Source organism: Rhincodon typus, chromosome 9 (assembly GCF_021869965.1).
Source record: "Rhincodon typus isolate 14 chromosome 9, sRhiTyp1.1, whole genome shotgun sequence".
Classification (NCBI taxonomy): domain Eukaryota; kingdom Metazoa; phylum Chordata; class Chondrichthyes; order Orectolobiformes; family Rhincodontidae; genus Rhincodon; species Rhincodon typus.
This window is the reverse complement of record NC_063340.1, coordinates 43,635,863-43,661,991: the sequence shown is the minus strand read 5'-3', so window position 1 is coordinate 43,661,991 and position 26,129 is coordinate 43,635,863. Positions and strand designations below refer to the sequence as shown.

At 42.4% G+C, this 26,129-nt stretch overlaps 1 protein-coding gene across 3 annotated transcripts in view; it reads left to right on the top strand.

Annotated features, from left to right (window-relative positions):
- The window catches only part of LOC109916955 (echinoderm microtubule-associated protein-like 6), a 252,063-nt gene that overhangs the window by 57,764 nt on the left and 168,170 nt on the right, over positions 1 to 26,129 (top strand). For all 3 annotated transcript variants that reach the window (XR_007262962.1, XR_007262961.1, XM_048601482.1), the window contains exons 4-6: positions 1,781 to 1,869; positions 8,243 to 8,419; positions 16,784 to 16,982. Coding sequence is in view for 1 of the 3 variants with exons in the window: in XM_048601482.1 (XP_048457439.1) it covers positions 1,781 to 1,869; positions 8,243 to 8,419; positions 16,784 to 16,982 (465 nt within the window). In the remaining 2 variants the exon portion in view is untranslated. The remainder of the gene's footprint in view (positions 1 to 1,780; positions 1,870 to 8,242; positions 8,420 to 16,783; positions 16,983 to 26,129) is intronic.

Genomic DNA, 26,129 nt, shown 5'->3' with positions numbered 1-26,129 from the left:
GTTGTGGGATTGGATTGTAGGTGGCGGAAGTGGCAGAGAATGATATGTTGGATGCGGAGGTAGGTGGGGTGATATGTGAAGACAAGGGGATTCTGTCATTATTTTTGTTGGGGGGAGGGGATGTGAGGGTAGAAGTGCGGGAAGTACAAGAGATGCAGTTGAGGGCTTTTTCGATCACTGGAGGGAGGAAGTTGCGGTCCTTGAAATAGGAGGACATCTGGGATATGCGGGAGTTGAACTCCCCATCTTGGGAACAGACGCAGCGGAGGCGGAGGAATTGGGAGTAGGGGATCGCATCCTTGCAGGAAAGTGGGTAAGAGGAGGTGTAGCCTACGTAGCTGTGGGAGTCAGTGGGCTTGAAATAGATGTCGGTTTCAAGGCAGTCATCAGAGATGGAGACAGTGAGGTCCAGGAAGGTGAGGGAGGTATCGGAGATGATCCAGGTGAATTTGAGTTTGGGGTGAAAGGTATTAGTAAAGTTGATGAACTGTTCGAGCTCCTGATGAGAGCATGAGGTAGTGCCGATACAGTCATCAATGTAGCAGATGAAGAAGTGGGGGATAGTGCCAATGTGGCAGCGGAAGAGGTACTGTTCCACGTATCCTACGAAGAGGCAGGAATAGCTTGGGCCCATGCGGGTGCCCATTGCCACCCCCTTACTCTGTAGGAATTGGAAGGAGTTAAAGGAGAAGTTGTTAAGGGTAAGGACAAGTTCAGTTAAGCGGATGAGATTGTCAATGGAGGGGGACTGGTTGGACCTGCGGGAGAGGAAGAAGTGGAGGGCTCTTCAGCCATCTGCATGGGGGATACAAGTATATAGGGATCAGATGTCCATAGTGAAAGTGAGGTGTTGGGGGCCAGGGAATTGGAAGGTGGAGGGCGTGGGTGGTGTCCCAGACGTAGGTGGAGAGTTCCTGGATCGTTGTGGAGAAAACAGAGTCAAGGTAAGCAGGCAGAGACAATGGGTCGGCTGGGAGAGTCAGATTCGTGGATTTTGGGAAGAAGATAGAAACGGGCGGTGTGGGATTGGGGAACAATGGGGTTGGAGGCTGTAGGTGGGAGGTCACCTGAGGTGATGAGGTAATGAATGGTTTATGAGATGATGTTTTGGTGGTCAGGGATGGGGTCATGTAAGGACACCAAGTGCAGATGGCCAACTTGCTGAGAGCTGCCAGTCAATCGGAGCCCAGGAACTCTTCTGTACTCAAGTCTTCACCTGCCACCTTTCTGCCCAATTAGTTGTTCCCTTGTCGCCAAACATGCCATGAGAGAAGGCACAGCATTCCACCCAATATTCTAAACACAATTCAACTACGAGTTGCGAATAGACTTAGACTTCTATGTTTTTTGTCCTTAAAGCTTCTGTATAAAACTGCAGGGTTTTAAAATGATTTTTGTACGTTTTATTTAAACAGCGTTGTAATCTTTTCCCATTTACAAATACTTCTGCATTTGAACTCTTAAGGTCCCATCCTTTTTAAAATATTGCCACTTTAAATACTTTACCCTTATTCTTTCTCACATTACCCGTTTATATACTTACTCTTTAATGTTTCTATTTGGCGTGTGATGCAAACCGATAGAACTGCAGTTGTTAGACATGAAAAATTTGAAAAAGACATGGCATGAATCTGAAAGTTCTTCAGTTTTAAAGTATACATTATTCAAATTTCAATATGTACCTTTCTGTGTTACTTCCTTCAGAGAACAGATATCGTTGTGGTAAACAATATTCATTTGTGGCTGTGAATACAAATTCTGATTTTTGTGTCTCATGCAGGGAAGCTATTACAAGTTAATTCAGGTGCTAAAGAGCATTTGTTTTTTGAAGCACCAAGAGGGAAACGACAAACTATTAGAAGTACAGAGGTATGAAATTCCTTAATTTTGCTATATAAGTTGTAATAATCTAGAAAAACAGTTGATTAACAATATATCTTTACACATCTTTATAAGCTTTTATTTGCACAATTACAGATTATAACCAAACACTATCTAACTCAAAACCACAGTAACAGCTTATGACCATTTACCAACACAAAAAAACAACTATGCCCAGGCCTTCATATGATTAATCACAATCAATATTAAATAACAAATTCTCTTTTCTCTCACTTAATAAAAATTAGACTTTATGAAAACAAGCAAGGTTTCATAATAAATAATATCGTTGTTTTCATACCATTATATTGTGAGATGCTGTGCCTCTAGGACCTCTAATTTGTTTGTGCATACATTTCTTTTTGTAAAACAATTAGAGAGTTGATGATTTGGATTCTCCTATTAAAATTTTGAGATTATTTTTGTTTCCAGCATTTATTTCAAGCCAGTGTGGCCAATCTGTAAACTTTCCTTACACACAGATTTTGTTAAATATATATTATCAACTCAGCATTCAAAGGATATACTATCCTCAGTATGCCGTTATACAGTATTGGATTTAAAGTATTTAACTACAGGCCAAAAGTAAAGTCACCATAGTCTTATCAGACCTTGGGGCTGCTCTCTCTTTAGAGAGAGACAACCAATGGGGGTTTAACCTGAGGGTCACCATGCCTCAGGTGAGAGGAGAGGTTGGGAAGGAGAGTTCTTCATAGTAACCTTGACCAACACACGAATTGAAGTCATGCTGTTGGTGTCATTTTGCATTGCAAACCAGCCATCCAGCCAACTGAGCTAACTGGCCAAAAGAGTGATAGGATTCAGGATTTAGCTGGATTCTCTGCAGATTTAGGGATATTCAATTGTGCACGTGGCTATCAATGATTCTACGAGTGTCCAGGAACCTTCCTGAACGGAGAAGTTTCTAGTTGCTGAATGGACAGTTAATTTGAGGCCATAGGATCCTGCATTTGTGTGCAAGGTTGTTGAGTGGCTGCCACTGCTTTTTCATCTTGAGAAAGTCCCAAGTCCCTCATCCTCTCACGCTGTCTGTACCTTAGTGGATGCATACTTAGTGACAAGAACTGAGGACATAGCTCCTTAAAACCATGAGAACCCCCACAGCGACAGCGAACATCTACAACTGCTTCCACACCAATGCAAGGGTAATGATTGAACAGACAATAGGCCTGCTCAGATGAGGTTTGAATGCCTGGATACATAAGGGGAAGCATGCAATAAATGGCAACAAAGGTCTCACATACAGTTGCAGTGTGCTAGCTGTAAAGGGAGTAGCATTGCATCAAAAGCCTCCCCAAAGGTCAGTGTTTCAGCAGCCAAACTACTTTTAGCATTTTCTTTTTTAATCTTAAAACTCGTAACTAAAAAATACCATTTTCACTCAGCTGTTGCTGCGTCCACAGTGCTGTCTTAGAATTGACCTCCAGAAACATTCTGGTAAGGATGGTTCAAAGCTATGAGTGAAGTTGGAGCTGGTGTTTGGCAACAACAAGAACTGCTCTTGCAAACGTTTTCCAGAATAACAAGGAATTCAGTGTGCATGCCCATCAGTCTTCTCCTGCGTGGTAACCATTGAAGCCCTCATCTGCAACTGAATTTGTCTGTAATATCACCTGCTGCTAGGAATATATTTTCCTTCGGCAGTCCTGCGGCCTGACCATGCTCACGTGCATGTTCCACCTCTAAACTGAGCTACACATAATGTCAATATCAATGCTGTTGACCGAGAGTATCAGATCCAGTACAAATTCCTCTTCACAAATGTGCTCTATTCCTCTCCTTTCATAGGCAGGTGGCAGGTATCGCTTGTTTAAAAGCGTAAATGGTCAAAAAGGCTTTGGGTTATAGAAAGCGGAGTGAGAGGTATATGGTTACATGATCTGCAGCGATCGATCTACACAATCTCCTTTCATACCAAATGGCAAGATAGAGACCAGAAAATGCCATCATCTTGAATGATTTCAGTGAGGCTACTGCCAAGTCATCAGGAAGGGCTGCACCAACAATAAAGATCAAATGCATTGTGTTTTTGGTTGCATTTTTATTTCAAGCTTTGTTATTTAAATTAAGTCACTTCTACTGTTTTGATAATGTTTAAGTTCCTATGTTGGACACTTTTTAAAATTTATTCATAGGACATGTGCATTTCTGTCTTGGCCAACATATATTGCCCATCCCTACGTGCTGAGGCGAAGGTGGTGATGAACCTCTGCAATTGATTTAGTGTAGGTACACCCACAGTCCCATTAAGCAGGGAGTTCCAGGATTTTGATCCAGTGACATTAAAGGAATGGTGATATATTTCTAAGTCTGGATTGTGAATGGCTTGGAGAGGAACTTGCAGGTAGTGATATTCCTACATATCTGCTACTCTTGTCCTTCAGGATGGTCATTGTTGTGGGTTTAGAAGGTGCTGTCTAAAAAGCCTTGATGAATTTTTGTGGTACATTTTGTAGATGATACACACTGCTGCTTGCTGAGCACCAGTGGTGAACAGAGTGGATGTTTGCCGATGTAATAATGCCTGTCAAGTGGCCACTTTGCCTGGTGTTGAGTATTATTATAAAACTGTAAACTTGGTTGATAAACTTAATCTCCACCATGACATTAAAGTAGGTGGGCTAAGAATTGCTAAGGTCTATTAGCAGGCATGGAGATTGTGGTTTGAAAATACCCTGTACTTGATATAAGTTATTATGATTGTAACACACTTCCCAACAGTGAATATGCTGCCAAGTGACTGCACTCTCAGCAGGGAATTCAGGTTCAATCAAGGCTGGGACCAATTAAACCTTGCATCCACTTCTTCAAACAGTATTTACTTCTTAAAGGGACCAGAGTAATTGCTGAAGACTAAAAGGCTTAGGGGAGAAAATGGCTCCAAGCACCTGTAATGTAGGCACCGATTGGCCTCAGTGCTCAAAAATGTCTGAAATGTGCACACAAATTTCCTGCAGTATGTGCATGACATCATCTTGATACTTCTTTGCATTTTCTAAGTTGCATGCTATTCCTCAGTGACCTCACCAAACATGTTGCATGGCTTTTCACATGTACATTGACAATACCAACTCTACCTCATCACTATTTCTCACAACAACTCCATTGCATCTGTATTATAAAAAGCCAGTATAGGATCTGCAGAAATTCCCTCCAGTTAAATATTGGGAAGGGCGAATCCATTGTTTCTGTTCTCCAAGCTCTGTTTCCTTGCCTCAGACTCCATCCCTTTCAATAGCAAATGTCTGAGGCTGACCATTCAAAATTGTGGTGTCATATATAACTCTACCCTTACTTCAACTCCTCTGCTACTAAAATCTTCATCCATATATTTTTTACTACTAATTAAGGGAATCAAGGGTTATGGGGAAGAGGCAAGAAAGTGGAGTTGAGTATTTATCAGATCAGCCTTAATCTTATTGAATGGCAGAGAAGATGGCCTACTTCTGCTATTATGTCTTAAGGTCTTATGATCTTCACTATTCCAACACAATACTCCTAGCCTCCAATTTTAACTTCCATAAACATGAAGTCATCCAAAACTCTGCTGTCTGCATTCTTACTCACACAAAGTCCTTTTCACCCATCATCTTATTGATCCTTATTGATCTCTGTTGGTTGCAGGTTAAGTAATGCCTTGATTATGTAATTCCTCTTTTCTTCTCAAATCCATCCATGGTTTTCCTATCTTTATGATTTCTTACAGTGTCACAACCCTCCCATATACTGGCATTCCTGGTATCTTGACCATCCACAATCTTAACTGCTCTACCTTTGGTGACTGTGTCATCAGCTGTCAAAATTCTAAGTCCTGGAATTCTCTCCTTAAACTTCTCCACCACTCTATGTCCTATGCCACTTTTACAATGCTTAAAATTTACCATCTTGACCAACCTTTTAGTCACGTATCCTAATATCTCCTTAGGTTGCCTAATGTCAAACTTTGCTTTATAACATTGTTGTGAAACACCTTGGGATATTTATTCACATGACAGACATTATATAAAAGAGTTATTGTTTTAGATGTTTGCTAAAGTTGCCTCAGGTTTTAACAGTCTACAAAGAGTGCTGGCGGATGCTGAAGTCCATTTTTGGTGATTTAAAACCTTGAGACGAAACAGATTGTTTCCAGACTGGGTAGTCTGGTAGATCTTCCTCTTGTAATTGAGCAAGACTGGAAGAAAGAAGAGGTCACACAGACTACCATTGGGAGATAAAGAAGCAGCTGGAGGCCATATTAACTGTGCATCAATAGGAAACAAGTCATTCACTGCTTGAAATGTCTTTGCTTCACTGAAGAGGTCATGATTGACATCTACCATCTGCTGTAGCCACTACCGAAACTTCAAAGCAGGACAGTGTTTGCATTACTTGTGATTTTCAAGGTGGCTGTGACTATCAACGTTTGTGCACCTGACTCTATCCAGACTGCTGCTGGAGATATGAGTAACATCTCCTGATTTGTAATAACTGCCATAAATGCAAATTCATTGAAGTTCTTTATATAAAGTGAGACAACTTAATCTCATTCCAAACAGGCAGAGTAAACTCATTTGTCTCCATGGGCTACAGGGCTGTCCATGGAACATGTGTCTTTGACTCTATCCATGGCCTTATGTGCCCAGGGCAACTTGGCTTTTGCCTGAACTTAAAAGGTTTGGGATCCCTCACTGTGCGGATAGTGTGTGACCATCATGCTGGTGAGTGGGACCTTTATTCTGGCAAAAGTGACAATTTCTTCATGCTGTGACAGCTGTTTTTTATTCACCATACTGAATCAAAGGCTGATTACTAATTGATGTGTTATTTATTTGCTGTTGACATGGCATATAACACCAGTCTGAAACCAATGTGTACACACACTGCAGGCCTACAATGAGAGCCACAATTAATTTTATAGAGTATTCTATCAGTATTCTCAATTCTTTTGTAGCCTGCACCATTTTATTGTCCAATAAAGCAAAAATTAAAAACTGCCAGAAAATGCAATAGATGTGTAAATTAAATCAGGACATCGTCTCCCTTACTGTCTAACTTCCGTGTGGCTTTGTTTTTGCAAATCTGCTGTGAAGTGTTTCTCTAGTAGCTGCAGCATAGATGGTGGAATATTGCTGATTTCCGGTTGTGGAATCTGAAGAAGCAGTTAGAGGGTGACCATGTCTGGGCCTAGAATACTTCAGACTGTACCATTTTAGGTTGGAGTGCAGCACTGTGAGCTGACTGACAGGCACCATGAAGAGCATTGCCAGCATTGCAGGTATGGGAACATTGATGCTTTCTTTCTGTGAGAGTAAAGCAGAGTTGTGCTCAATTTATCTATTGCCATTCTCTTGGAATGGACCTCAACAATCCTGCTAATCTGTTGAAGAACAGATTGATGGACTGCTGTGACTTTTGAAGCTACTTTGAACAGTGGCATCCAGAGCCATGTTGATAACATTCTGAACTTTCACTTCACTTCACTTCAACACTTGACTGAAAACTGTTTTGCAATGGAAACTGCTGTGGTGTTAGTTGTGCTTAATTAACGTTGTGACACAAGTCATCAAATGCTGCACAGTTGTGTTGATGGAGAGAATGTTCTATTCCATGTGAGAAAATATAGCCCTGTGCCAAGCCAGTGCTGGACTCCTTCGTGCCCCCTGACATTGAGGAGAGACTTTCTGAAACCCTTTAGAGCGCATTAAGATTTAGCTATCTCCACTTCCACCTGTAATCTAATTTATTGAAGTCCTTATCTGAGTCTTCTCAGGAGAAATGGTACGTGACCTTGCCCGCTCATGAGCTTGTTTCCTGTGCCACTCTGGCTGCTGCATATTGGCACATAGTGTCAGACCATGTACAGATCCCTCTTATATCTTAACCTTTAAAAAATGTACATCTGGTAGCTGTGACTGTTGATTGAGTGACAGTGTCTGTTGTGGGAAGCCTTTAGTTCTTGGGTAACTGAAGTGAAAAAAGGACAAAAGTTGGGTGATGGTGAGGGAACAGGAGAAAGTAAGAAGTGTGTGCATATATGATCTACAACGTCTCATTCAGCAGATATTAAGAGGTAAGAGAGAAGGAGATTGATGTCTGTGATACCCTTCTCATGACAGAGGCAAAATCTGTCTCCTTCTTTGAGTTAAAACATGTGGTTGATTTATTACTGGCTGCTGTTTGATCTATGATCTAGGATCTTCTAAATGGTGAAACAGATTCAATGGGCTGAATGACCTACTTTTTTTTTCGATGTTTCTGTGTTCTTATGTTGAGATCAGTTATTCTGCCAGACAACGGTAAATCGTAACAGACTTGATCTGAAGGAAGTTCCAATTTATCTGTTTCATTTTTTATGCAGATAGAGAAGATAGATTGGGCTACTTGGACATGCGTTTTAGGACCAACATGTGAAGGAATCTGGCCTACACACAGTGATACCACAGATGTCAATGCAGCCTGTCTAACCAAAGACAAAAAACTCATAGTCACAGGAGATGACTTTGGCTTTATGAAACTCTTTTCTTACCCAGTAAAGGTAACCATATTCATATAAGTACTACTTTATTTAAATAAAAAAATGTCAAAGTGATTAATCAATACACATTAATTTTAAGAGATAGTAGGAACTGCAGATGCTGGAGAATCCGAGACAACAAGGTGCAGGGCTGGATGAACAGAAGGGTCTAGGCCCGAAACGTCAGCCTCTCTGCTCCTATGATGCTGCTTGGCCTGCTGTGTTCATCCAGCCCTGCACCTTGTTGTCTCACATTAATTTTAAATTCTCTATCATAAATGGACAACATTGTACTTTTCTGTGAGTGCTGTCAAACATGCTTACCCAATTAAATTTGAAACCACATAGGCTATTAATGAGAGATAGTAGGAACTGCAGATGCTGGAGAATCCGAGACAACAAGGTGCAGAGCTGGATGAACACAGCAGGCCAAGCAGCATCATAGGAGCAGAAAGGCTGACGTTTCGGGCCTAGACCCTTCATCAGAAATGGGGGAGGAGAAGGGGATTCTGAAATAAATAGGGAGAGAGGGGGAGGCGGATAGAAGATGGATAGAGGAGAAGATAGGTGGAGAGGAAACAGACAGGTCGAAGAGGCGGGGATGGAGCCAGTAAAGGTGAGTGTAGGTGGGGCATTAAGGAGGGGATAGGTCAGTCCACGGAGGACGGACAGGTCAAGGGGGCGGGATGAAGTTAGTAGGTAGGAGATGGGGGTGGGGCCTGAGGTGGGTTGAGGGGATAGGTGGGAGGAAGGACAGGTTAGGGAGACGGGGACAAGCTGGGCTGGTTTTGGGATGCGGTAGGGGGAGGGCAGATTTTGAAGCTTGTGAAATCCACATTGATACCATTGGGCTGCAGGGTTCCCGAGCGGAATATGAGTTGCTGTTCCTGCAACCTTCGGGTGGCATCGTTGTGGCACTGCAGGAGGCCCAAGATGGATATGTCGTCTGAGGAATGGGAGGGGGTGTTGAAATGGTTCGCGACTGGGAGGTGCAGTTGTGTATTGCGAACCAAGCGTAGGTGTTCTGCAAAGCAGTCCCCGAGCCCCCGCTTGGTTTCCCCAACATAGAGGAGGCCACAACTGGCACAGCAGATGCAGTATACCACATTGGCAGATGTGCAGGTGTGGATCTGCTTGATGTGGAAAGTCTTCTTGGGGCCTGGGATGGGGGTGAGGGGGGAGGTGTAGGGGCAGGTGTAGCACTTCCTGCGGCTGCAGGGGAAAGTGCCGGGTGTGGTGGGGCTGGATGGGGAGTGTGGAGTGGACAAGGGCGTCACGGAGAGAGTGGTCCCTCCAGAAAGCAGATAAGGGTGGGGAGGGAAAGATGTCTTTGGTGGTGGGATCGGATTGCAGATGGCGGAAGTGTCGGAGGATGATGCATTGGATCCGGTGGTTGGTGGGGTGGTACGTGAGGACGAGGGGGATTCTGTTTTGGTTGTTATTGCGGGGAGGGGGTGTGAGGGATGAGTTGCGGGAAATGAGGGAGATACAGTTGAGGGTGTTCTCAACCACTGAGGGGGGGGATGTTGCAGTCCTTGAAAAACGAGGACATCTGAGATGTATGGGAGTGGAATGCCTCATCCTGGGAGCAGATGCGGTGGAGGCAAAGGAATTGGGAATAGGGGATGGCATTTTTACAGGAAGGTGGATGGGAAGGAGGTGTATTCTAGGTAGCTGTGGGAGTCGGTGGGCTTGAAATGGATATCGGTTTCTAGGTGGTTGCCAGAGATGGAGACAGAGAGATCCAGGAAGGAGAGAGAGGTATTAGAGATGGTCCAGGTGAACTTAAGGTTGGGGTGGAAAGTGTTGGTGAAGTGGATGAACTGTTCGAGCTCCTCGTGGGAGCACGAGGCGGCGCCAATACAGTCATCAATGTAACGGAGGAAGAGGTGGGGTTTACGGCCATTGTAGGTACGGAAGAGGGATTGTTCCACGTAACCTACAAAGAGGCAGGCATAGCTTGGGCCCATGCGGGTACCCATGGCCACCCCCTTTGTCTGTAGGAAGTGGGAGGAATTGAAAGAGAAGTTGTTGAGGGTGAGGACAAGTTCGGCTAAGCGGATGAGGGTGTCAGTGGAGGGGGACTGGTCGGGCCTGCGGGACAGGAAGAAGCGGAGGGCCTTTAGGCCATCTGTATGGGGAATGCAGGTGTATAGGGACTGGACGTCCATGGTAAAGATGAGGTGTTGGGGACCGGGGAATTGGAAGTTCTGGAGGAGGTGGAGGGCGTGGGTGGTGTCACAGACGTCGGTAGGGAGTTCCTGGACCAAGGGGTAGAAAATGGAGTCCAGATAGTTGGAGATAAGTTCAGTGGGGCAGGAGCAGGCGGAGACAATGGGTCGACCAGGGCATTCAGGTTTGTGGATTTTGGGAAGGAGATAGAAGCGGGCGGTGCGGTGTTGGGGAACGATGAGGTTGGAGGCCGTGGGTGGGAGGTCACCTGAAGTGATGAGATTGTGGATGGTTTGGGAGATGACGGTTTGGTGCTCGGGGGTGGGGTCATGATCAAGGAGGTGGTAGGAGGCGGTGTCGGAGAGTTGGCGTCTGGCCTCGGCGATGTAGAGGCCAGTGCGCCATACTACAACTGCGCCTTCCTTGTCCGCGGGTTTTATGGTGAGGTTGGGATTGGAGCGGTGGGAACGGAGGGCTGCACGTTCTGCGGGGGAGAGGTTGGAGTGTCGTTGTTTCAATATTCTACAAATGCATCCACCGTCCTGCAGTGCAGGTAAAAAGCATGGGTATTAGGTGTGGTCTCAAAAAATATTGCATGGAATTATTGGGAAGTTAAACTGAAATGAACTGAGATAAAAATTAATCCTTAACTTTTGGGCAGGAATCCAAAAAAGTGGCTAATCTCCTCTTTGGAAAACCTGTATAATGATCATTTCAGGTAATTCTGGTCAGAAAATCGCTAGCCCTCAAACTTTCATTTTTTTTAACTAAATTATAGGTAGAAAATTAATAGCAAAAAAGGGTGCATTTTTGTTCTTAAGATGCCCAACTATTTAATCCTCCCTTCTATTTAATTCCAGTTATTTTTAAACGTTAGAATTCAAAAAAATTCTTATAATAGCCAGGAACAGGGCAAAAACATTTACAGTGGAATAGGATCCATGAAACAGTGGAGAGTGAAGCTTTATATGGGATCCACCCACTCAGCCTCAGCTTTTATACTAATATGAGATGGGCTGCATGGATTTAGTAACATTTTGTGACAATGCCTACAAGCACCAATCCAAGGAAAAGCTATACGCTAAATATGAACTTATCTTGACTCCTTTGGATGCTGATATCCTGTGTATTTGTAGAATTTTGTGTTTTAATTTTCGAACTCTTAGCTTTTGTGTTTCTTCATCTTGTTTCTCAGTAGTCACTGTTTGAAGACTAGTTAGAGATACAAAGGCAGAAAAGGGGTAATTTAAACAGGACATTTCATAAAAATAAACAAAATACAGGTAAGACCTCACACTTACCTTGACCTGGGCCACTGGAGAATTAAATAGTTCTAAAATAAGTTTAAAGATCCAGATCAAAGAAGAATATTTGCACAATTACAAGGAAAATTCGCAATACTTAGGAATGGGTCCTGTTGCAATTGGGCTTCACTCTCAAAATTCTTCACTCGTACTTGCATCAGGAGGCAATTTCCACAGGCTGTTATTTCTTTGACTGCTATGATCTGAAACCAAATGAATTTATTTGTAGGTGCAGTTAAAACATAGAAAATGAATTACCCTGTTATCAATTTAATGAACATAATTTTCCTGTCTGGCAGTGCTGTCTTCTTCAGAAAAATACCACGGTGTGAGATCATGCTCAGCCTACCAGTCAAATCTACACAAATAAATCACACAAAAGCAAAAATAAAAGCAGCAGGACAATGCTAGATTTACATGAGAGTATTGATTTTTAAATAACAAAATGTCCTTTTTCAGAAACTTTAAGATGAATCCTTAGATAGATAATTGGTTTATCATGCAGGTGCCAGTACAGAAAAGAAACAAAAGGTTCACGACTTTTCTGCATTTGTATTAAATCTCTCTTAGTCTTTGCCTACAAAGCTGTACCCAAATTTTCCTGTTTTGAAATGATACAGAATCATAGTTATATTGAACAATTATAAATTGGGTTCTGCTAGTGTGATATACCCTTTACAACAATAAGTTGCGCCTATATAGCAACTTTAAAATAGAAAACAACCCGATGCACTTTTTGTAGGAAAAATATCAGCAAATTTTAATCTAATGTTGCATGAGGAAAGAGATAACAAGGTGTAGAGCTGGATGAACACAGCAAGGCTCTAGACCCAAAACATCAGCTTTCCTGCTCCTCTGATGCTGCTTGACCTGCTGTGTTCATCCAGCTCTACACCTTGTTATCTCAGATTCTCCAGCATCTGCAGTTCCAACTATCTCTGAAACAATTTTAACCCCACTGCGAAGCCTCTTCTAAGGATGCCTACCTTGAACAAGTTACCCTCCTCCCTCCAGAAAGACCTCAGTGGATCTCCCTCCCATTGCAACCCTCTCGTAATCTCTTCGGCCCTGAAACTGCACGACCACGTCCTGAAGCAAACCAGGTACTACAGCCACATTACCTTTCTTAGTACATGCCTACGGAACCTTTTCTGAAGAAGGATCTAGGCCCAAAACGTCAGCTTTCCTGCTCCTCTGATGCTGCTTGACCTGCTATGTTCATCCAGCTCTACACCTTGTTATCTCAGATTCTCCAGCATCTCGTTCCTACTACCATTGCATGAGGAAATATTGGATAAGCAATCAAAAGCTTGATCAAAGAGATTTAAAGGTCTACTTTAAAAGATGTGAGAAGGGACAAAGATTTAGCGAGGTAATTCCTGAGTTTAGGGCCTAGACAGCTGAAGGCACAGTCACTAATGTGAAATGAAGAAATCGGAGATACACAAGAGGTTAGAATTGGAGAAGTGCACTTTGTCTCAGGTGGAAGCAAGCATCTTTCTTACAAGGCTGATGACAAACATTTGAATAGATAGCAAAGCTCAAAATACTTGGGGAGACAGCGAGCCAATTTGCCCCCTGAAGACCCCAAATGTCTTGGGAAAATTATTCATGGGGCAACCAATCAGAGAAATGTCACCCTCCTCACCTTGTAAGCAAGAGAATTGCCAAGGGGCCATGTTATGCCATAATTAGTCTGTCAAAACGAGAAGGCATAGGTTTAAGGTGAGAGGGGCAAGATTTAAAAGGGCCCTGAGGGGTAACTTATACAAAGTGTAGTGTGTATATAGAACGAGCTGCCAGATGAAGTGGGAGAGGCGGGTACAATTACAACATTTAAAAGACTTTTGGACAGGTACTTGGATAGGAAAGGTTTAGGAGGATATGGGCCAAACACAGGCAAATGGGACTAGTTCAGTTTAGGAAACCTGGTCAGCATGGATGAGTTGGGGCAAAGGGCTTGTTTCCGTGCTGTATGACTCTATGACTAATGAAATGGTTGATCATTCATGAATTCCACCAGAAAATAAGCATGTGTAGTTCATATTAAAGTTATTGCATGTCATCTATACATTTAAGTAACTAGAACCCTTAAAGTAGCATGGATGTTGGTGAAATCTTGAACTTATAAAACTGCATTTGAATTAATAGGACGGATAATGGCCCAACGTTTCTCATGTACAAAATGGAAGACAGGGTAGATAAAGTATTTTCACTGGTCGGAGATTCCAGAATTAAGCAGCTACAGTCTGAGAATTAGGGCTAGACCATTCAGGAGCGACGTTAATAAGCCACTTTTACATACAGAGGGTGGTAAAGATTCGGAAAAGTTTGGAACTCTCTCACATGACAATTGATGCTAGGTCAGTTGTTAGTTTTAATCCTGAGACAGATAAATTTTTGTTAAGCAAAGGTATTAAAAGACATAGGCTAAAACTAAGTAATAGGAGTTAGGCCACAGATCAGCCGTGATCACATTACATAGTGGAACTAGCTCGATAAGCTGAATGAACAAAGAACAGTATAGCACAGGAACAGGCCCTTTGGCCCTCCAAGCCTGTGCCGACACATTTTGCCCTTCCATACTAAAATGGTCTTCACTTACAGGATCCGGATCCCTCTATTCCCTTCCTTTTCATGCATTTATCCAAGTGCATCTTGAATGACGCTATTGTGTCTGCTTCCACTACCACCTCTGGCAACGTGTTCCAGGCACTCACCACCCTTTGTGTGAAAAACGTGCCTCGCACATCTCTTTACGAACTTTCCCCCTCGCACCTTGAACCTGTGTCCCCTAGTAATTGACCCCTCCACCCTGGGAAAAAGCTTCATACTTCCCACTCTATCCATACCATTCACAATCTTATAAACTTCGATTAGGTTGCCCCTCAACCTCCTGTTACAGTGAAAACAAACCCATTCTATCCAACCTCATACCAGGCAACATCCTGATAAACATTTTCTGTACCCTCTCCAAGGCATCCACATCCTTGTGGTAGTGTGGTGACTACAACTGTATGCAATATTCCAACTGTGGCCTAACTAAAGTTCTGTAAAGCTGCAGCATAACTTGCCTATCCTTATACTCAATGAAAACAAGCTTACCATAGGCCTTTTTTACTACCTTATCTACCTGCGCTGCCATTTTCAGTGTTCTGTGCACTTGCACACCCAGATCCCTCTACATATCAATACTCCTAAGGGTTCTGCCATCCACCACATAATTTCCGCTTGTACTTGACCTTCCAGAATGCATCACTCACATTTGTCCAGATTAAACTCCATCTGCCATTTTTCTGCCCATGCCTCCAATTGATCTATATGCTGCTGTATCCTCTGACAATCCTCCTCACTATCCACAACTCCACTAATCTTTGTATCATCTGCAAACTTACTAATTAGACCAGCTACATTTTCCTCCAAGTCATTTATGTAGACCACAAACAGCAGAGGTCCTAGCATTGATCCCTGTGGAACACCACTAATCACAACCCTCCATTCTGAAAAGCATCCTTCCACCACTGCCCTCCACCTCCTATGAGTAAGCTAATTCTGCTGTGACTTCACCTTTTGTACCAGTCTGCCATGAGGGACCTTGTCAAAGGCTTTACTGAAGTCCATGTAGACATTAACCGCTTTTCGTTCATTGATCCTCTTCGTCACCTCTTCAAAAATCTCGATCAAGTTAGTGAAGCATAACCGCACCCCCCCCCGCACAAAACCATGCTGTTTATCACTAATAAGTCTATTTGCTTCTAAATGCATACAGATTTTGTCCCTGAGAATCTTTCCCAATAATTTCCCTACCAGCAATGTGAATCTCACAGGTCTGTAATTTCCTGGACTATCCCTGCTACCCTTCTTAAACAATGGGACAACATTGGCTATTCTCCAGTCTTCTGGGACCTCACCTGTGGCGAAAGAGGATATAAAGACATCTGTCAGTGCTCCAGCAATTTGTTCTATTGCCTCCCTCAATATTCTGGGTTGACCGCGGACTTTTCTACCTTAATACTTTTTAAGATAGATAACACCTTTTCCTTTTTAACAGCAACTTGGCTTTAAAACTTGACACTCCCTTCCCTGAGATCATCCTCTACCAACTCCTTCTCTTTCGTGAATACTGACACAAAGTATTTGTTTAGGACCTCACCTACCTCTTCTGGCACCACGCAAAGATTCCTCCCTTTGTCTTTGAGTCGGCCAACCCTTTCCCTGGCTACCCTCTTGCTTTTTATATATGTAGAAAAAGCCTTAGGATTCTCCTTAATCCTATTTGCTAACGACTTTTCATGACCCCTTCCAGCCCTTCTAATTCCTTGTTTAAGTTCTTTCCTACTTTCCTTATATACTTCAAGGGCTTCATCAGTTCACATCCTTCTAGGCCTACTCCTGTTCCTATAAATGTATATATAATATGTACATAATGAATTGTAATAGTATCTGTCTAATGCGCTGATCCTATTTAAATATAGCATCTAATGGTGTCTCATTACTCCCTGTCCAAAGGGAAGGAAGAAGGCGAATCCTTGTAGTTTACTTTTTCAGACCGATAACCTAGCACTTCGTGAGATATTATTATTTTTAAAAACTTCATACAATAACTGGCTATGTAATTTTGGATTTTGATATTGGACAAAGGGGTTAATATTGACAAACGCACAAAATATTTAACTAAAGAAAGCTAAAATGAATTAGTTTCTTTCCTTTTTCTGTTATTTAGTGCAATATAAATTATGGATAATTAATCCAGAAAAAACTTATCAAAATTATCAGCAAAAAGTAAAATGTCAAGAAGAATATCTAGTTGAGGTATAGTATACGTGCTTCTGTATTGTAAAGGTTTACTAAGTATATAAAGCCATCATAACCAACATCCAATTGAAAATTGAACTAATTTGTATTTCAGGGCCGATATGCAAAGTTTAAGAAGTATGTGGGTCACAGTGCACATGTGACCAATGTACAATGGGCACAAGATGACAGCTTGTTGCTAACAGTGGGTGGAGCTGATACCGCTTTGATGATCTGGAGTTGGGAAACTGATGGAAACAGGGACAACAAGCCTGTGGACAGTGAAGAGTCTGACGACACTGATGAAGATGGAGGTAGACAGGAAATAAACTCATAATTTGAGTATTTTTCTTAGCCAGTGTACTGCTATATTTTGTCTTTGTAATAAACTGAAATTTTACAATCATCTAGCAAATCTACTGGACAGCGGCAATATATTACCACTATCACCAAACTGCTTTTTTAAAAATACTCACCAATAAATCACCCATTTGACAAATTAAACAACAAGCATGGAGGCAGTGCAGCAACAACAAAAATAGCAAAGGATAAGTAGAGAAGAAGACAGCTAACTTAAAATGGAGTTGGAGGGGAATAAACTGCATGTTCTTACTTTTCCAACAAGTGGGTTCAGACTTGACATTATTCATTTACTGCGACAATTACCCTTTCATTAAAAAAGCTGGAATTGGTCATTTATCTGTCCCAAGGCATCCTTTTATCAGAACTGTCTCAGATGGGAACATAAAGCATTCCTTTACTGACTTTCTAGCAGTTCTGTTCAAAGGTACCGTTGTATTTCACTGTGTGACCAGGCTTTTTAATTTTGCTTAGCTTCTGTTGGCCATCTTCTAAGCAGGCAATAGTATGCTGTTCCAATAAATATAAGTCCCACTTATATAAAACAAAATAAAAAAGTAGAAATTATTCTTTCAAAGTTACAGCCAGGTTATGTGTCTTCTGGAATGCTTTGTACCTTCTCCATCAATTCTTCTGTCAGAAAGGCCTTCTCTGTCAGTTCTTCTGTCAGGAATGTTAACTAGTTGTGCCATTGGTACTGTTGTTATTTAGATGGTGCTTTCTTTAAGACTTAGAGGAGTCTGTGAGAGCCAGTGATTCTCACTTGAGAGATGACAGCTGTTAACTCTGGCAGATGGCAGTTCGCTCTCCTATCTTTGGCCAACTGCCCCGCCTTTTATACCCTTGATAACTAATGTCCTTTAGGGAAGGAAACTGCCATCCTTACCTGGTCTGACCTACATGTGACTCCAGACCCACAGAAATGTGGTTGACTCGTAACCGCCCTCTAGGCAATTAGGGATGGGCAATGAATGCTGCCTAGCCAGTGCCACCCTCATCCCGAGAATGAATAAAGAAACAAAAATAACATATCAATTTCTTATAATAGGATTGGTCCTATGTCGTCAAACCGTCATTTTTAAATTTAATTGGTTTTTGCTATCGAAGTGCTTTGTTCAAATTGATTGGGTAAACTCAAAACTTGTTGTCTTGGTAAAAACTGCTGTTTGGCCTGCTAACTGTACAGCCTTTTGATACAGGTGTCTCAATTCGGGTGTTCTCTACGTGCTTGCAAACTTTCAAGCTGCTGCTCACAGACTTTTTTTTAAATCTCTAAGCATAGAAAAAGGACATCATCTTTTGAAGGGGCCACACAATGCTTTCCCCCGGCTAGTATTTTACAAACACCAAATTCTAATTTCCTGCCTCCAAATCCACAAGTACTCTACCCAACTTAGCAGCCACTGTTTACGTGATTGTTACCACGTTCAACTTTCGACACTCATTCAACTTGAGTAACTCACAGCCTCTACATCTAAGTTTTAACCGGCTCCAGCCCTGGCCAACATCTCCCCCCTTTTGATACAAAGATTTGTCTGAGGATGACCACATTCCCCTTAAGCGTAATACCAAGCCGCTTCGTGGCAACTGTCGGCTCCCTTTGTTACAAAAGTGTTAGTAAATATTTTCCATACACATATCAGTATGTTACTTAAAATCTTTTTAAATGCTTACATCTACTAAAAAAGCGTAATGATGACACAGTAAATGCATGCTCCTTAATATCATTGAAAACTTTCCCCTATTCACGACATTCATTGGTATCTGACATCCATCCCCATTGTCATTCCTTTCCATTTTTTAATTTGCTGTCTTAGCAACCAAAACAGAACTATTACCACAGTAAGAACAACAAACTGTAATACAACAATCACACGAGACATAATCCTGATCCACAGATGGACCTGAGCATTCAGTCCCCAGTTCCAGAGTTTATACTAGAGACTTAGAGCCTGCAACATCTCACTTGCCTCTTCTGCATGGGCTTTGATCTGTTTCTCATGTACGGACCATTTATGGATAGCTTCCTTGGCTTCTTCAATAATCTTTATCCAGTCTGCAACGAAGTGTGGAATGGGTGGAAGGTCCATAGCTACAAACTGTTGCACATCTTCATGTGTCATTTCAACGAACGGATAGTTATACACAATTTCTCATTAGGTTCAGGCTTAAACAAAATTTGATGGCCAATGGCTAAACCAGAAGGAACATTACCAAACGCCACATTATGTCCATTCGAAGCACACCATTTCCATCCCTTTGGTATCTCCACATCTACTCACATCACGCAAATATTACTGTGACATTTGTTCGAAGATGTAATATGCCCCACTCACAATCAAATGATGTTATCCCCTCCTGTTCATAGAAAATATCAGTCATAATATTCACCGTGGAAAGGGCCCCTATTCAAAGGAGAATGATAATAATGATCCTTTATGTTCTCATGTTGATTCTTCTTCCTATAAAACAAATGGAGTTTCTGCTCTTATTTGCACTCAATCTGATTTTGTTCCAATGACAGATCCTGCAGCACTGGGTTACTTCAGGCAGATCTGGTACCTCTTATAATCTCCCCATTTTTCTCCTGGTTCATCTGGACTGAAAAGGAGTATGTCAATCTCTACCCTTATTTTTCTCCTTTCTCCATTGGGAGACAGTCGGTGTCCAAATTTGGTATTGGTCTGTTACATTGGGTTTCTACGAGGGGGATCTCGATGAAATCCATTTCCAGCCCGACATGTTGCTGGGGTTTCTCAACCTCTTCTCCATCTTCCTGGTTGTTGCCGTCATCCCAGGCTCCTTCCCAAAACCAGTCCTGCGTGAGATCTTCCCATCCGGAAATACCTTTGACTCCGAAAGAATCCAACATAATGTGCTGATTATGGTGATCTATATTGTTTTGGTCTCCCCCAAAGGGTTTCAATTGATTTATATGGTACTACCCACTCTTGTTAGGGGCTGTTAGAACCTTGTGTACAAAGGGTCTGACTTTATCAATTACTTCAGATGTTGCATCAAATCTGGTGGATGGAGATCATTACTTGTTGACCACCTGTAGCTCTACTGGCTTTGCCTTTGAACAAAAATGGGCTTTATTTTGTTGATTCCTTTTTGTTCTGTTATTAACTGCTACATAATTTGCTTCCTTTACCCTTTCAATTAACTGTTGAACCCACTTGTCCCTTGTTATGTTATCAACTCTTAGTTCTGAGAGGTCCAACCTGAGCAAGATCTCTAATCCTCTCATTTCTCATCCTGTCATCAGTCTGTAAAGGGTAAATCCAGTGGAGGAAGACACAGTGCTTCTTATTATTATCAGGACATAAGGAAACACTGTCGTCCAAGTGGTCATATACAACTTTGGCCAACGTATTCTTCAAAGTTCGATTCATTCTTTCTACAATCTGACTAGATTGAAGCCTATAAGATATGTAGAATCCTTGTTTTACCCCTGGTAATGTCGTGACATTCTGCATCACTTGGGCCATCAAATGCATCCCTTGACCTGATTCAATACTCCTTGGTATTACCCCAATGTGTAAAGACTTTATCTAACAGGACCTCAGCCATAATTTTAGCAGTATCGGTTCGAGTGGGAAACGCTTCTACTCATTTGATAAAGGTATCCACCATCAATAAGATATACTTACATCCTCATGTAATTGGGGGTAGTGGACCCACAAAGTCTATCTGCAAGTTTGTCCAAGGTCTTGCAACTGGCCAACTATGTCTCAATGCTCCTTTCTTAATATTCCTAACCAAGTTATGTTGTGCACAGATCAAACAATCTTGACATAAAGCTCTACGTCTCCCTTCATGCGTGGCCACCAACACACTTCACTAAGTCTTTCCAAGGCGTTCTCTGCTCCTTGGTGCCTGTGAATGTCATGAAAGCAGTATATCATCTGGTTCCTTCCCTTCGCATAGGACAACTCTATCACCTATGTGTAGTCCCTTTTGTTTATCATAACACAATTTCTCTCCCTTTAGAAACTTTTGTAATTCAGTATTCTTCCTCTTCTCCTGCTAAGTCTTTGAGTGTCTTTTCTTTATCTTTCTGTGCTCCTGTTTCCTCATTCTGTGGCTCCCAGTATTCGCTATTGCTCCTCATTTAGCCAATTCATCTGCCTTTCTGTTTCCCTCTGGTGATAACTTGGAATGAGCTTTTACTTCTCTTCACTCCATATTCTTTCCCCTTTGCCTTTTCAAAGATATACCTTAGCAGGGGGCAGACAGTAAGGCCTTCCCATCTGCTGACACAAACCCTCCCCCGTCCCATAGGGTAGGTATTCTGTCAGGCTGTTGCACACATACATACTATCTGAGTTGATAGTAGATCCTGGGCGAAATTTCTCTGGGTGGCTCACTATGTATGCCACTGCTGCCAACTCAGCTGCTTGAGCCGTCATGGCCTTTGGCAGATTAAGGGCTATATTATCTATTTCCGGTTGTTATTATTCTCTATATACAGTCCACATCTTGTCTTTCTTTCCCCATTCTGTACAGGTGAAGTCCCATCAACAAAAATTTTTAAGGGTGATTTTTCATTTTCTGTGTTCTGTTTACCAGTGAGCCCCTCATTTTTGTTTTGATGCAAATGGTCCCTTGGTATTATTTGCTATAACCACGAGACTTTCATATGGTGTCCCCAGTAAATTAAATTGTCCGCTAACGTGGAAGTCCTTTTAACCCTTTTTATCACTGTGTTCCTCCCTTGTAACAGCAACGTCCATCTGTCAATCCTATTGTGTCTCACTGTGCCATCATTAATACGTCCGTCCAGCAGCATCTGAATGGGTGCATTTCCCGTCAAAATTGTCAACGGGGTTCAACCCTACAATGTAGGTAAAAGTTGTACTGTCCAGGACACTGCCAACAAATGCCTTTCACATGGCATGTACCCCTGCTCTACTGGGATAAGCATGAGCAAGGCATAGGCTACTGGTCTCAACTGACCATGTACCTCTTGCAGTAAGACCGCTGATATTGTGGAATCTGTTGCAGCCACCTCCAAGGAGAATGGTTCAACCTTCTTTGGGACTTCCAGGGCAGATGCATTCACCAAGCCCTGTTTCAAAGATCTTATTGTTTGCAGGTGTTCTGGCTTTCATTCTCTTGGGGCATTTTTCTTTAGTAACTTCATTTTTGGCAAAACCATCAATACGGTCTCTACAGCACCCAATTAAGCCCAAAAGTGATCTTAGTCCCTTCACATCTGTGGAGATGGGAAGTCTAGCTGCTGTTTCAATTCGTTTTTTGTCTATCTCTCTTTCCCCTGGTGTTAACACCTAAGTAACTCACTTCCTGCCTCATTATCTGAACCTTTCTCGGGTTCACTTTCAACCCAAGTTCCTTCAATAGTTGGAACAACTCGTTGAAGAGCCGGTAATGCTCATGCTTGGTTCCTGTTTGTAAAAGCAAGTTGTCAACATATCGTATCAAACGGTCTGCCTGAGAAAAATCCCACAACCCATTGCTTAACCATTAATAAAATATTGAGGCGGCATTGTGGAATCTCTGTGGTAAAGTTGTCCATGTACATTGCTGTCCTTTAAAGGTAAATGCAACTTTATATTGATACTCAAAGAGATTGACCAAAATCCATTGTTGATGTCCAATACTGTAAACCATTGTGCTAACTTGCTTTCTTTAAACTTAGTTTCAAGGCTAGTAGCCACTTTAGGGGCTGCCATAGATGTGATTTTATTTAGTTCCCTATAGTCAATGATTAATTGCCAGCTCCCTTCTGGCTTTTTAACTGGCCAAATTGGAGAATTATTAGTGCAAGCAACAGGTCATAGTACTCCCTGAGTCATGAGACTCTGGATTATACTCTCTATGTCTCCTCCTGCTTGTTTGAGAAACTTATATTGTTTCTGTGGCTTCAGGTCTGGTCCTTGAATGCAAATTTCCCTCATGTCCTTCCACAATCATGTTTGATTTTGGCAGAAACATTTTGGTTCTCTGTTGGTATGGCCTGGACCATTGAATCCCAGCTCATGTTTGTAGGGTTTATCTACATTTCTCCCACTGTGCAATCTCATTCTCAGTATTGACTATCTGGTATTTCAGCGATGGACTGTTCCTCGCTCCTCCCTGGCATCTGCCAGATCATCAGTTTACTGGGTCAAAACAAAGTCTTTAACGTAAAAGCACATCCCAGAATATGTTCCTGCTGCTGGGGTAGTCATAGTAGGACCACCCAGTATTGTAAGAGTACGGATCCCATTCAGACAGTTACCTGGCCTATTTGTGAATGTCCTGTAAACACAGTTAGAATAATTTCTGCTTCTATTTTCTAGGTATGTTGATGCAAAATGGATGTGTTTAGGGTGGTTCAGGACCCCCAGTGTCCAAAGAAAAGTGATAAGGGCAGCCTCCAAGCCTACAGACCACCAACGGTCTTCACATTCCATCCCTCCTGGCATCACACATCCGTATTGGAGAGGTCTGAAATTGTCGTTGTGAGCTGGGGTACAACCTGCTCATTGCCTCAATTGGCTGTACAATATTTTGTGGCTGGAGTCCTTTTAGTGGCAAGGCTTGAACCTATATTTGATTTGACCCCCCCCTTCCAAGGGGTCGGGCAATCTCCGGTGTAGTGCCCCACTCCTCTATAGATAAAACACCAACTATCACTTCCCGTGGTGCATCTGCTGCTGGTGGCAGTGGTGGGGATCCCCTTCCCCGCCCCTTCACTGACCTACGTTTGGTCTTGTGGGGATGGATCTCTCGGCATGGACCCTTGCCCTTCATTTTTCCAGGCCCCCTAGTGCTGTTGGTCATTGTCATCCTATTTGTGTTAGTCTTATTTGGATTTCCCCTTTCCTTTTCCCATGCTCCTGTCATCCATACTTCTGTGTGTGTGTGGTCTCTGTCGGGTCACAAGCCATTTTTGAGTCCTCCTTTCCATATGATACTAAGATCCATAACCACAGTGACCTCTCTCATTCCTATAAGTTCTGGTGATCTAAATCTATCCCATAGATATTCTGAAATACTGACCAGAGTTGGAAAGCAAATGTTGTCAGGTTCCTCTGCCTACACTTATTTAATGATCCCCACAGGATCATCTCTATTAGCTCCCATGGCTGTTAAAATAGCTTCCTTTAACTAAAGGTTCCCTGTCCATTAGCTCTTTCTCTTGGTAGGGCCATGAGAACATTTGGGTGTAGGCGCATTAATAGTAATTTCTTCTGTTTATCATCATCTAATGCATGTATCAGTCTCTGGAAGTTTGTCATTGTGAGCAGCTTCAGGGGATCATCCCCAAGCTGATGTGTGCCTATAAATATGGCAATGTTGGTCAGTTCTGAGAGTCCAAACAGAGTAGAATAGTTAATAGCCTGAGCATCTCCCCCTCCGGTACCGCTTGTCACTGCAGAAGCCATTGGAGCAGATGAGGCTAGGTCCTCGAATTTTCTCTCAAAAGTGGGCGGGGGGGGTCCCATTCCCGGTTATCTTCCTTGCCGTAATTAGCAGCTCCATCTGCTAAACCTCCCTAGTCTACATCTCTACTTCCTCCCCCTTCCTCTTCAAAGGGTGGGGATGCAAAGGCACACATTATGCCTCGCTGAGGCGAGTTGTGGCTCCCTAATTTCTCTGTCTCTCTCAAACGCTTTGTGTGATCCCCTGTAGCACTGCCCTTCCCCTGAGCTGTTTTATGTACTAGATTCATAGCAGTCTTCAAATCATTGCATTGCTTTTTCAATGCCTCTTTCTCCTCATGATCTTGTTTAGATGCCTCATATTTATTTTCCTATTTCTCTAATTTTTTGTACTGTATCTTATACTGTTTCATGAGGGTGAAATAATTCTCAGCTTTTTCTGTAAGCATGTTTATCTTCTTTCTAAGGCCACCTATCTCAGCTCGCAGCTTCAGCTTTTCTTGCTGGTTTTTGCCCAGTCCTCCAGCAGGCAGCTGACAACTACATTCTTCTGCAACTTTTTAAACTTCTCACTCCTCATGCTATCCTTAGCTAAATTCCAAAGAGTGACCCCGTGGTCCTGCAACCAGTACCAGTCTTTCTGGTAAATTCACTATATTTGGACACTTCTTGACTCTGTATTGATGGCGAAATCCTCTCCACTCAGGGTTCCCTGACCCCACCATTTTATAACAGCAGTACTAACTTTAAAAGCTCTGTATCCTTCAGGATTCACCCCACTATTTATTTTAGCTCCTTCTCCTTCTGGCACTCACTCGGGGCCTCAGGCTGGGTGTTTTCTTTTAGGAGTCGGAGGTAGGTCCAGGATGTCAGAGCAGTAAAACTTCTTGTCGAGCTCACCCAAGGATGGCAAATTCTGTTGCCTGTCTCTACCTGAGACAACAGTTAACCTCAATGGAAGTGAGTATAGCAGGCAGAGAACATACTTTAACTTAACCAGTTCACTCTTTTATTCTCAAAAGTATCAAGTATCAAAATTATTCCCAAATATAAGTTGTAAGTAGTTAAGAGAAACCACACTAGTCATCCTTCAGCTACCTTAATACTGCACTTAATTGAAAAACATTACCCAGGAATGGTCAACTGGCCAGGCTGAAAAGTTCCTTTGTTGTCTTCACCACGCCAACTAGGCGAGGGGTTGTTCATGTGCTATTATTCTCTGGAGGTACGCCACAGAGTTCCGGTCATGCTCTGTTTTATCCCTGATCCTATTATCGTCTACTTCCAAACAGGGCTGTCCATATCATGGTGCTAAGTACCAGATCCTCCAATCAACTACCAGGGCTGCATTCCCTTTCCTTATTTGGTCTGTGTAGCAGCCACTGTGCACGTGACTTTTACCACGTTCACCTTTTGACACTCATTCAACTTGACTAACTCGCGGTCTCTCCATCTGAGTTTTAACCAGTTCCAATCCTGGCCAATAGTGTGCACTCTCAGAAAGGCAACTAATTTATTAGCCAGCACCTCCTCCTCAATATAGGTCAGAAGGTTATTTAGTTATTCAATTCAGGGTCCTTTGCTGTTGTAGAATCCCTATATTGTAACTATCAAAGAGGAATAAAGCATGCATTATACGTATCAGTCCCATTTCTCCAAGCATTGAGAGACCTAACTTTTTTGAAGGTGAGTTTTGTTGATATTTAAAAT